This window comes from Plutella xylostella, chromosome 7 (assembly GCF_932276165.1).
Source record: "Plutella xylostella chromosome 7, ilPluXylo3.1, whole genome shotgun sequence".
NCBI lineage: Eukaryota > Metazoa > Arthropoda > Insecta > Lepidoptera > Plutellidae > Plutella > Plutella xylostella.
In genome coordinates this window covers 9,567,538-9,580,544 of record NC_063987.1, presented here as the reverse complement: position 1 = coordinate 9,580,544, position 13,007 = coordinate 9,567,538, and the positions used below count along the sequence as shown (strand labels likewise).

General features: G+C 42.3%; 1 protein-coding gene across 1 annotated transcript in view; it reads left to right on the top strand.

The window, feature by feature from the left end:
- LOC105383499 (dystrophin) overlaps positions 1-11,838 on the top strand; it is a 401,823-nt gene extending 389,985 nt beyond the window's left edge. Inside the window, exons 20-36 of the mRNA XM_048622310.1 lie at positions 2,190-2,449; positions 2,907-3,065; positions 3,491-3,627; positions 4,682-4,800; positions 5,024-5,193; positions 5,312-5,393; positions 5,482-5,614; positions 5,734-5,956; positions 6,092-6,203; positions 6,373-6,493; positions 6,814-6,958; positions 7,941-8,081; positions 8,518-8,644; positions 9,013-9,141; positions 9,640-9,763; positions 10,955-11,050; positions 11,547-11,838. Coding sequence (XP_048478267.1) covers positions 2,190-2,449; positions 2,907-3,065; positions 3,491-3,627; positions 4,682-4,800; positions 5,024-5,193; positions 5,312-5,393; positions 5,482-5,614; positions 5,734-5,956; positions 6,092-6,203; positions 6,373-6,493; positions 6,814-6,958; positions 7,941-8,081; positions 8,518-8,644; positions 9,013-9,141; positions 9,640-9,763; positions 10,955-11,050; positions 11,547-11,671 — 2,403 coding nt within the window. The 3' untranslated portion in view covers positions 11,672-11,838. The remainder of the gene's footprint in view (positions 1-2,189; positions 2,450-2,906; positions 3,066-3,490; positions 3,628-4,681; positions 4,801-5,023; positions 5,194-5,311; positions 5,394-5,481; positions 5,615-5,733; positions 5,957-6,091; positions 6,204-6,372; positions 6,494-6,813; positions 6,959-7,940; positions 8,082-8,517; positions 8,645-9,012; positions 9,142-9,639; positions 9,764-10,954; positions 11,051-11,546) is intronic.
- Positions 11,839-13,007: the final 1,169 nt, after the last annotated feature.

Below are 13,007 nucleotides of genomic sequence, written 5' to 3'. Positions count from 1 at the left end.
AGGGATTCTGGAAATGGCGCTAGGAATTTGGAGTGACATTTATTGGTGTTAGAAGACATCGATTGAAACAAATTTTAAATGGTCAGTGTTTTTATCTAAACATAGTTTCATTTATTATTTTTCTTTTTAAAACTAATACACAATTATGGTTTTAAAAACTTTCCAAATACTTATTGCATGTTAAATAGAATTTAATATCAGGAATGAGAATACTATCATTTTTTGACAACCCTAAATTCTGACTGAAAGCTGGACTTAACTCCAAAACTCGTACTAAGCGCTATCGAGCTTCCGCGTGCAAAATTAACACCCTGTATAGTTGTACCACGAATCGTCGACTTATTGACTATTGGTAATTCTGATTCGGAACACCCTGTTGAAGTATAGAGCTGAGTGCTTTTCGGATTTCAATGGATTTGGATTGCATATATATTTGGATAGGTATGACTGTAGTTGTACAAATTGCCAGACAATTAAATGATTTTCAGAACAACGGCAACGCATACTAGTAGAGGAGAGCAGATTATACTGTATGTATACACGTATGGATATTTTCAAAATACGGTGTTTCGGCACAAAAAATATACCTAATAGCCAATCAATGTACACCATGTCATGATGCTGACGTCACGCTGTGTCAACTCTGACGCAGCCAGATTACCCTGGCCCCTGGGGACCCTCCGCTGAGGGCTCGAGACACTTGGCTAATATGCCTACACAAATTGGACATGTTTAGTGTAGGCTCAGGGGGCTGGAATGGAAAGAAAAGCTGGGAATGCGCGGTTGATGATAAACGTTCAATTTCACCCTAAATAGAATACTTAGTAGGTAGATAGGTATTATCAAAATCTCTAGATTTTTACAAAAGTTTTTCAAGACATAAGAGTAGGACTACAAGAATTTTTTGATATTTTTAACCGTCAACGAAAAAGAGACTGTAAAAGCTTAGCTCCCAAACAGATGAAAATATTTTCGATAAAAAGATTGAGTCATAATTATGTAGGTAATGCGTTCTTACTTCTTAGCCATATTTTGTGAAACCGGCAGCCGTACAAAAGTTATGCGACTTTCAAGTGTCGAATGTCGGGGGGTTTTAACGTTGGTTAATTTATTTATCTTGCCATCACTGAACAATCAGAAGCTCCTATCTACCCGAGCCTACGCATAAACAGCCGACGCTAGTGAGGAAATGTGTCCAGTGTCACCCGACACGACTGTCAAGGAGATCGCCCTCGCAAGGCCACCAGACACGCGAGCAAGTGCAGTTAGGGTCATTTTCCTTTGAATTAATTCTACCATTGCTACTATCAAATATACGCAAATGTTTTTGTTATTTTTCATGGGAAACTTTGATGGAATTTGGTATGTAGGAGGTAGACACCCTGGATTATCAAAGACTTTTTAAGATCCACCAAAAAGCTTTATTTGGCTAAGCTTTTTGGCTGGTCAATGCAATAAAAACAGCTAAGATGTTGGTGGATATGTTGGAATAAATTCAAGATGTTCTACATCCGTATGATAAAAAAAGAAATAACTTATTGCAAGCATGATGGTTGCGAGTATTACAACTGGTTCCTGCTTTGCCAAGTAAAGGAGTCTGCGACTCTGACAGTATTGATTGATATGAACGATCGGTATTAATTAGGTATAGTTAGTAAATAGAGGCTTCCTGTGACCTCATTTGGTCAATTGCAATTGCGAGTAGGTAGGTAGGTAACCTATTTTATTACCTATTCATATAATGTGACTACGGTGAAACAAGGGCAAAGAGCATCTAACTTTGTCTGAAATCGTGTTATTAACCTACATACTTTCGTTGTTCTGCCAATATCTAAGACAAATCTACAACTTCCAACAAACCGGGTAGCACGGCATTATTATCGACGTAGTTCATAAACATCGCCATGTGTGTATCGCGAATCGCGATTTAGCGGCGTTCATCTACGTCGATAATACTGCCGTGGAAGAAGTTGCATCGGGGACAGACACTCTTATTCGGGCACCCTCCTAGAGTCTTAGGGTCCTTAGGGCCTTACCACAATAACATAAACAGATGTTTAACGCGTCAAATGCCTTATAATAAAAATAATAATATAGACCATTTTAAACACCCGGAAAATGTTTACCAACTTTTTTTTTTATTCCTACGGTTGGAATCCCAACTAAACCCCTCTTTTCCTCCCCCCCAGCGCGTGCGCACATTCACGGCGTCCCTCGACGAGCTCTCCGGTCGCGTGCAGGCGGCCGAGGCGGCGCGCTCCACGTGGCGCGGGCCGGGCGACGCGCGGGATGCGCGGGCGCAACTCGACGCCGTGGCGCGGGTGCGGGCGCAGCTGCCCCCCCTGCGGCGTCTGGCTGATGAGCTGCATGGGCAGGCACAGGCGCTGCAGCGGGAGAAGATACAGCTGCCGGAGCATCTGATGGGGAAGCTGGATGATTTGAATACCAGGTGAGTTGGATGGAGTTGGAGTTTTAGTGCCAAAGATCTGTTAGTTTTGTAGAACTCCGATATCCATAGTTTGGATCTGATATTGTTTGAGATACATCATCGAGAGGTATCTAGGTATCGGTTGCGGGAGGTTTAAGTACCTACTTATAAATGTATATTATTAGCGTAACCATGTTGCCAGAAAACTATAAGATTCTCATTGGATTTTCATATTGGTCTCATTTAAAACATTTCAATATAGGCACCTAAATATACACACCATATCAACGGCCCATGGTACAAGGCAGTACCATGGCAGGTACTGCGACCCATGGCATGGGCCGCAAGCATTGTTACTATGAGAGGGGGGTCAGGATTCTCTGCACCTGACCGTACTACTGTACCCGAGTGTTCTCTTCAACTATTTTCCCTCCCTGGGTCAATAGCATTTCTTCAACCCTCTCCCTCCATCTTCCAGAGTATCAGCCCTCTGCTCCGGCGGCGAGGAGCGGGCGCGGCAGCTGGCGGGGGTGGCGCGGGACGGGGGCGCGGGGGCGGCGCAGGGCTTCCTGGCGGGGTCGGTGGACGCGCCCTGGGAGCGAGCCGTCACGCCGGCTAACGTGCCGTATTATATCAAGTTAGTGGGCATCATCAGCAAATCCTTTTAATGGCTCCTTTGTCCAACTAGTGGTCTTAGTGGATCTTTTCCAAGAATCGAAAAAATACTCTGTACTTCCTAATCCAAACCGGCTACGTACCGTAAGTTCAGGTTTGCTGTTCGTGGTCTCCAGAGGCCCTTATTATCTAGTTGGCTAGTTAGCTACCCCAAGAGTTATATCAAGCGTGGAGATCATGGCAACGACCCTTCTGTATCGGATGGGGCTTATGTTCTGCCTGCAGTGGATTATTAAATTGATTACGGGCTAGCATGCGTGCCTGCAACAGTGTTGCCCGGTCCACTGGCACTTCAGCCTGTAGACTTTATGAACTGTATCGTTAATGATGCGACACCTGTTAGAATCTGTCACTTCAAAATCAGCTAACACGAACAACCCCCCACAGCCACGAGCTCGAGACTACCCACTGGGACCACCCGAAGATGATCGAGCTGATGAACTCCCTGGCGGAGCTGAACGAGGTCCGCTTCTCTGCGTACAGGACGGCGCTGAAGCTGCGGTCTGTGCAGAAGGCGCTTTGCAGTGAGTTTTACAGCATTACCTAGGCTTTTATAGCTTATCTTGGGCATTCCGGGATGAAAAGTAGCCCATGTGTAAATTAAAGGTCTTAGCGTACTAAAAATTTTAAGGCATTTTCCCGTCCAAAAACAAATCGAACATTTTTTTAATAATTATTGCATATCTTAAGTATATTCCCTAACAAACCTCTACTTACATGTAAGTATCAGAATCTAGAGCAAACTTTCTTAAGGGTAAAATCTACAGTCTACAGGTTTAAGAAAACTTGCAAAACTAGGGACACATTTTGTCATAAAAGGCAAATATGGAAGCGAAAGTGACCGTGTTCATAAGATAACGATCTTCATAAATACTTGCAGTAAGCGCGTGGTACGCACTTGTCATGTAAGGCATTAAATTTTAATGGCGACATAATTATCAATAAAGAGGGATTGTTAACTTTCTTTTACGATATGTTTTATGTTAATAATAAATCTTTCCACACCGTTTTATCTGGGTAGATAGAGGCTGTGTCTGGGTTGTTTATTTTAATGGTGTACCAATGATATAATTTTCATTGTAACTGTAAATATATTAACTAGCTATAATTTAAAATCTTCCTACATTAACTACTTTTAATAACTTGTTTAATAAACTTATTTAACTGCCTCTGTGGTCTTGTGGTAGAAGCTTCGCTTCATGACCCAGAGGTCCCGGGTTCGATTCCCGGGTGGGACCATCAATTTGTGTTTCTAAATTGTGGTTCTAAGTTTGGTTAGGACATAGAAGGCTGATCACCTGATGTCCGAAACAGTGAAACGATCCATGCTGTCGGATGGGCATGTAAAGCAGTCGGTCCTGCGCCTAGCTCTCTCCAGTCGTGTCGGTCAATCCGTCCCATTGGGTTATGAGAGTGATGGAACAGAGAGTGCTCCTGTGTACTGCGCACACACTTGGGCACTATAATCTACTCCTGCGTAGATGGCTGATCTCAAATGAGATTGGCCGCCGTAGTCGAAATTCGGCTAGGAGGACATTATTATTATTATTATTAATAAACTTATTTTTTTGTTTCCAGTGCATCTATTGCAACTGCCGGCTGCATTGGAAGCGTTCGACTCACACGGCCTCAGAGCACAGAACGACAGGCTCATCGACATACCTGACATGATCACCGTTCTCACGTCTTTATACGAGGTAAGCAACGCAAAATCTCAAAGCTCAATCCAAGTTAAGACGGCTGTATGGCTGAAAAATGCATTTATTACAGTGATAGTAAGATTTTTAAAGCGATTCTCTTGTTCGTGCATTTTATTGAAAGCACAAAGTAGATCGAATGGATAGTAATACTTGATTCATATCGTATTTGATTCACAGAACTATTGGTCTTTACTTAATGCATAAATCATAATTATTTCAGGTGATAGCGGCAGAAAACCCGAGTGTGGTGAATGTGCCATTGTGCCTCGACATGTCGATCAACTGGTTGCTGAACGTGTACGACAGCCAGAGGACCGGACAGATCCGAGTGTTGAGCTTCAAGGTTGGACTAGTCTTACTGTGTAAGGGACACCTTGAGGAGAAATACAGGTGAGAAATCTTAATAACTATAAGAGTCAGAATACAATTTGATGGACAAAGTTTTACTGACGTGAATTTTGCTACATTTTATTTGGAATAGCAAGTAATTTCGGGTATTCTTTTTCAGATATCTATTCCGGCTCATAGCTGACCCATCATGCAGAGCTGATCAAAGAAAACTAGGACTTCTACTCCACGATTGCATACAGGTATGAATAAAAATCCTAACATCCATGATTTTCGGTATATTCATCGTAATAATATGTCCGAGATTTATGATTTCATTATATTTTCAAGGTTCCAAGACAACTTGGAGAAGTAGCAGCATTTGGAGGCTCCAACATTGAACCGTCAGTAAGGAGTTGCTTCGAACAAGCCTCAGCCGCCACCGGCAAGGAAAGCAAGACCAACACTTTGGATAGGAAACAAGGTAACACCGATGATACATTAGTTCAAAACCAAACGCAAAAATTATACATAGTTACTAAAATGAAAAATAAAAGGATGGACTTCAAGATATACTTAAACATGCTATTACAATAATTTCAGACAAAGAAAAAGAAGCGGAAACGAAAGAAAAACCAGCAACACTAGAACGCGATGCAGATGGCCAACTCCAGTTTATTGAGGCCTTCCAATTCCTGCAATGGCTGCAAAGAGAGCCCCAGTCTATGGTCTGGCTGCCAGTTCTTCATAGGCTGGCTGCAGCTGAGACTGCTAAGCACCAGGCCAAATGTAACATCTGTAAGGAGTACCCCATCATTGGGTTTAGGTATGTTGAAAGCAAACACTTGAAAATATGTAGATTATGACTTAAATACGATCGCAAAAACATTCTAGTCTACATTTCCATGTAGGGACGTGGGGATATGTTGGGACTCACAAATATTTGATTTATCTTTTGCAGATACCGTTGCCTCAAATGTTTCAACTTCGATATGTGCCAGAAATGCTTCTTCAGTGGACGCAAGGCGAAGAACCATAAGTTGACCCACCCCATGCAAGAATATTGCACCGCTGTAAGTATTTAAAACTACTACATTTATTATATCTCTTGAACCATCATCATTTGACCATTATTGCCCACGTTGGGTATAGGCTTCCTTTTGTGTACGCAAAGTCAAGCTCTAAGCCATAAGTTATTTAAATTGATGCCATGGGTTTTTGATGAAACTCTGTTTTTTTCAGACAACATCAGGCGAGGATGTCCGCGACTTCACTCGCGCTCTCCGCAACAAGTTCAAGTCGGCTAGGTACTTCAAGAAACACCCGCGCGTCGGATATCTTCCGGTCCAGACTGTTCTAGAAGGTAACACGATCTTTACCCACTACTTAATTACTTATTTTCAACTTCTAAATAATGAAGGCTTTAGCCATTACTCCTTTATTATTACTTTACCACTATCGAATTTATTTTTGAATACCTGCTGCCTACCGGGTCTCCCGATTCATGTTGCGCCTAGTGCGGGTATCCTGTATCCTATATTTTACTGCTTTACTAGTAGGTATAGTTAGTCTACTATTCTTACTGAACTGCTCTGTACTCATACTCATCTACTCTTCTACCTACAGCAAAATTTATGTAACCTATTTTGTCTTAGTCTAAACAAACAATCATCATTACTCCAGGAGACGCCCTAGAGTCCCCAGCGCCATCCCCGCAGCACGGGTCCACCATGGGCGGCGGCGACGACATGCACTCGCGCCTCGAGCTGTACGCCACCAGGCTCGCGCAGGTCGAGCTGGGGAACCGGCCTAATGAGACCCCTGATAGGTGAGTTTTATTATTTATTTTATTACTATTGGGGCGGACGCCTCGTCACACAATCAACAGATGGTGCTCGGAACGCAACAAACAGAACGAAGTATGGAAACGAAGCCAATCTCTATGAAATCCTACATCGCGGTATCGATGTTTCACAGCTACACTGCATCATATACAAAGCCCTAACACTAGCCGTTGGTCAGCTGCCCGCCAGCCACGCCACACGGCCTGGTCGGAGGATCCTTTGCCATGGGAATGCACCTCCAGCATCTCTATAGTGGCGCATCCCCATAGTGGTGACCCCGTGAAAAACATCTCCATACTACCATTACTCCAGGAGACTCCCTAGAGTCTCCACGGGTCGACGATGGGCGGCGGCGACGACATGCACTCGCGCCTCGAGCTGTACGCCACCAGGCTCGCGCAGGTCGAGCTGGGGAACCGGCCTAATGAGACTCCTGATAGGTAAGAGGACAGCTCTAATAGTGTGATGTACTGCGAAGAAACCAAGTATGGATGATCTATAATAGTTACTGTTTTGTGTCACTCTAGTCAGTGAGATTTTTGTTATGCACTAATTTAGGTCGATTATCAGAAGGTGTAATTTTAGCAGGAGGTAGGTATCTGCTAGTGAAATCGAAGTAACCTAGGCGATGTCTATAAAGTTACATAAATGTGATGCAACATAAGTCCACTCATAACTAACGCCTCTCAATAAACGCCTGAACACTATCCGCATACAAATCATAATCATGCATTTTCACATGGAACAAATCATTACCCAGCTGTCTCCCTCTTTCCCTTCTTTATATTTGCGTGTTGGTAACCAGGGTGCACCCGACACATATACGCTGACGTCCAGTTGATACGTCACTCATTTAAATCTTCTTTCGAACCAACTGCGTCCGGGTTGTTCTATGTTTCAGACACCTGACTGTTTTCTAAACTCCCTTACACAACAAGCCATTAATCCCATTCTTTTCCATTCCAGTGACGAGGAGCACCAGCTGATAGCGCAGTACTGCCAGTCGCTGAACGGCGGCGGCGACAGCGACGACGCTCCGCGCTCGCCCGTTCAAGTCGTGTCTATTATACACCGCGAGCAGAGGCACGAGTTGGAGGCTATGATCAGGTTTGTACTGTTTTTGTGGAAGGGTTGGTTTTGTCTAGATATTGGATTAAGACTTAATCTCACTTAACTCAACTCAATCCCAGAGGAATGAGCTGGATAAGTGGTCTATTTGTGGAGGGATAAGAGTCAGTTGAGTCTGGAGCCAATCGTTTACATCACAGGGGCACGAGCTCGAGATCAGGTGTCTGGTCTTTTATTTTCTCTCTAGGGATGTAAGTACTCGCACTTGGCTCTCTTGATTAGAACCTTTATGCATATCCCCAATGCCAGTGCAAGCTTTAAAACTTGTGAAACTCCCAAATCCACGCTACGGTAATGGACATTATTTCCTTGTTTTTCTATGCCAACGACTTCTTGCTGTTCTCTAAAACAACAATGCAAATTCGACAAAACAACTACAAATAAATTCTCAACATCAATCCGTACCGTTCCACAGAGAGCTAGAAGAAGAGAACGCGAACCTGCAGGCGGAGTACGAGCGTCTGAAGGCGAAGTCCACCCCAGGGTCTACTCCTGAGGAGCAGCATGTCGTCAACGACAACCGGAACGCACCGCCTGACCAGGTAAGTCTTCATCATCATTGATGCCGCAGAATGCAGTGTGGTCCCTTCGCAAGAACCGGTAAAACACTCACGTTATTTTTGCTTCCGTTATTGTCTACACTCGAGAGCTTGTCTTTTCCGATGGCTTTTCGGCAGTCAAACTAAAATAATTCATCTTGCAGTTTTTAAAGCAATCCCGTTAACCTCCACGTCAAGCTTTCACCAGGCCACCTAGCAGGCAAAACCTGCCTGCCCTCTCTCTTTAGGATTGAAAATATGGCTTTGAATCATTTTACTTCTATTTTTTCTAATCTTTAGAATACTAAAGAAAGAAGGAAGAAGGTCGTAAAAAATTGAACCAACTAAATATTATTGCCTGTCCGTTCCAGGACATGATGGCAGAAGCCCGGCTGCTCCGGCAGCACAAGGGCCGGCTGGAGGCGCGCATGCAGATCCTGGAGGAGCACAACCGACAGCTGGAGGCGCAGCTGCAGCGGCTGCGGCGGCTGTTAGATGAGGTAGGTGAACGAGTAGGAAACTGAGGGCCTATCACTGGTTAACGTAGCAATTCGATACTACACAAACATTTATGGAAAAATAACAGCGCCAACGTAGTCACTTTTGGAACTAACAAAATCGCCTTTTATTTTGACAGTGTCAGTTAACGATACGCAACGTAAACGGAGGTTCGAAAATCTTGTAATCGCTGCACTCAAGGACATTTGGTCGTTGAAATCGTCAAGGCACCATAAACAAAATAAATATGCCCATAAAAATCTACATCCAAACTGATCCAAACAAAGATCCATATTTTTTCGAGTTCAAAATAAACTTCCTCGCGTGATGTGTCATGACGCACCGTGGGCAGTCAATCCTTTCACTACATCGACAAACCCTAGTCTAGCACTTGAAGAAGACTGGCGTTAAACCAACTGTCATTTATTTCACTACTACGACAATACCTTTCCAAGAAGACAAATTTCCCGCCTAATCTCACATCCCCCCTCTCTCCGCAGCCCCAGCAAGGCTCCTCCCCCGCGCGCACGGGCACGCTGCAGACTCGCTCCGTCACCGCCTCGCAGCTCGCCACTGACTCGCCAGCCAAGATGCACAACGGACTGTACCACGAGGGGCAGACTAGTAAGTGTTATCTTGATTGGATAAAGCTTTTGGGGATTTTGCAGGTGACTGCTGTCAGATGAAGACAAGTTTATTTGTTCCAACTTGTACAATTTGAACTACTGGGATCAAAAAACACAGTCACTTAAATAAGTTGAGGAGAAGTTAGGTGTTTTGATACCACGCGGAATTTATTGCTCTTGTGGGATTCCTCGGCATCTGTAACAATTACCTACAATGCCGCACGATAACTCGTATATTCACGGTTGTCGAATAAATAATGTCCCATCTCTAGAAGAACGGCGAACTTTGTTGGATATGTGCCTATTATTTGACATAGTACACGGGCGAGTAGACTGCAGCGGCCTGGTGGGCGGCGTGGCGTACCGCACCCCGCGGCGCCGCACGCGCCACACGCCTCTGCTGCACGTGCCTGCGCACCGCACCAACTACGCCAGTAATGAGATACTCACACGGCTAGCCCGCACCTACAACAAGCTTTTTACTGATATAGATATATTCTGTCCTTCTAAGTCTTCTTTTAAAAACCTTATTATAAAGGTGCTGATAGATAAAGATCAGACGCATTGATAAGGGCGCAATAGCAATATTGAGTAGCACAATCTTCCCACATTTTTTCTTTTTCTTAAGTTCATAATTTTATAAATAATAAAGTGAATTATAGGTCTTCTTTTCTCTACAAATCTAGTAATATAATTTACATACATAATTGTAATTGTATAGGTACATTCTTATTACATATTATTTAGAAACATACAACGTAATATATATACATATAATATATATAAACATATACTTATCTTATTGGTTACCTAGTTTATTTAAGTTAGTAAGTTCTGACTTTTTCCTTCTTTAAGTACCTACATATTAATGCAGTTATATTATGTGCACTCTGTTTATCATTGTATTTTTATATACACTTAAGGATACCTATTACTGGCCTTATCTTAAACACACTACTTATTGTATAATCTTCTTCATAACGCTGTTGGTTATCTATAAATAAATAAAAATAAATAGATATTAAAAACCTGGACTTGTTCTTTTTGTGAATGGAGTTATTAAAGCTGTAAGACATCTTGATAGATTATGATTATGACATTTCCTAAGGCTCCACTTTTCAACATAATAACATAAACTATCGAGTCGTCAATATAAGCCGCCGTTTTGACATCTTATTCCTTAAACAAGATGGCCGCTGGAACGGCGCGCCGATGCCAGACCGCGACTCGCTGGAGCGCCCGCCGCCGCCCCCGCACAACGTGCAGTCGTTGATGCATTGCGCAGGTTTGAAAATAGAACTGTTGCTGATTGGATATTTGATTTGCTAGAGTTTTTTGTCACTAGTGTTGCTGTTAACAAAAATATAGCCGGCTACTTTTTTAGACTCAAAGATTGTATCATTTTGGTTGTATAAAGGTTTTGCTTCGAATTTTTATGTTGTTGTTAGGTTTTAGGCGTTGCTGTGTTGCATGGTTTTGAGCATGTCGTTGTTTCGTTTATGAAAATTGTTGTTCGTTTTCTCGAATCTAACCGATTGTATTTTTCTGTTCATGCTAACTTCGACAGGACGTATACCGTGAGGTAAAGTATTTTACAGATTACTTTCCAGCGACAGTAAAGTTACAGTCTGGGCCAAAGAACCTGAACCTCCTCAGGTACTATTGTCACTCTGCCTCACTCAGGGCCCGGACTTACCTAGCCTCCCTTCCAATCATCCTTACGTCGCTCTCTGCCTAATGATCACCAAATTAATAGTATTTTGGTTTTTCTTTATTTCCAGATGACCTAGGGCGAGCAGTTGAAGAGCTGGTGTCAGTGATGACGGACGAACAGCAGAACCAGACCACCACGACGACGGCCCCGCCTCAATACACCAATGGGAAGCCGGCAAACAACGACAACTAAGCTCTTCAAGTGACCTATCACGGCATTTCTAAACGAAACTCGCAACATCGAGATATACAACGCGCATTTGGTGCTTTCTGAACCGATTGTCTGTATTGCTAGCAGAGAAAATTTACTAGCAGTATCGTGACTTTTATGAATTTTATGTGGCAACATTTGGTGGTTATATTGATATCGATTCTGAAGGCAGAAATTTTAAATTTAGCGATGTCAAAACCTTAATTTCTTTGTTTCAAATTCGACTCTATGATTGTTTCCGTAAATGTCATTTTATGCTAGCATTTTTTTTAGTTTGACAGCGTTAAAATTAGAATTTCTGCCTTCAGAATCAACATCATTGTTTTAAGGATTTTGGAAACTTGACGTTAAAATTGAGGTCTAATAAGCTAACTTTCGACTCATCACTAACACATGGCGCATGCTCCGTTGCAACTTCGCTTGCCGCTAGTTCTAACAATACATTCATATTTATTACTAAAACGGTCGAACTAGGCTGACTTACTGACGCAAACCTTGAACTTTCACAGAGTTTCAAGACAACCTAACATATACTTTGAGTATGATGACTTTAAAACCTTTTTGACAATGCCAGCAGCTATGAAAAGCTAACCCTTAAACTGGTTTAGTTGGTTGTAGTTGTGAACAGTTCGACCGAACGACCAATCGTATGCAACGCTTATTGAATCATAATAAGGGCATGCCAGTTGCACTACGATTCGTGATTGAGTCATTTAACAATGTGGTTAAATCAGTAGCAGCAAATTTTAAATTTCGTGCTATCAGAAACTTTATTTTTATTATTTAAACTAAAAAAATCCGGGGGCGGTATTTTAATATCGATAGCACTCAATGTATTATTTGTTGCTTCGGGATTTTCACATTATCATCTTGCTACTTCTTCTATCTTCAGCTGTAAGTCACCAGTGTTGCCATATAAAATGCATTGGATAAAAGACAAAAATAAACGATATTAGAATTGTACCAAATTTGTCTATACTTTACATATTTTAAGTACATATCTATTAGTACAATCCTCCCCATTGAACTATCATATCACTTCTTGTAAATTTCCCATATCATTTTTGCTGTGTATAAATTTATCTTCGTTTTGTAAAATAAAATGGCCGCTGTCGATTACGTTGGCGCGATCAATCGATCGAATTTGTTGAGAACATAAATTGATAAATGTAAGGGTCTTGCTGATTTCGGCAAAAGCTTTAAAATAATCACAATTTATAGCTTTAAAAAATCCTGTTTTGAGACGTTTTTGACCGGTTCGATCCGGTTATTGCCCGGTTTATCCTATCCGTATTGAGATGAAGGCCTACGCATTGAG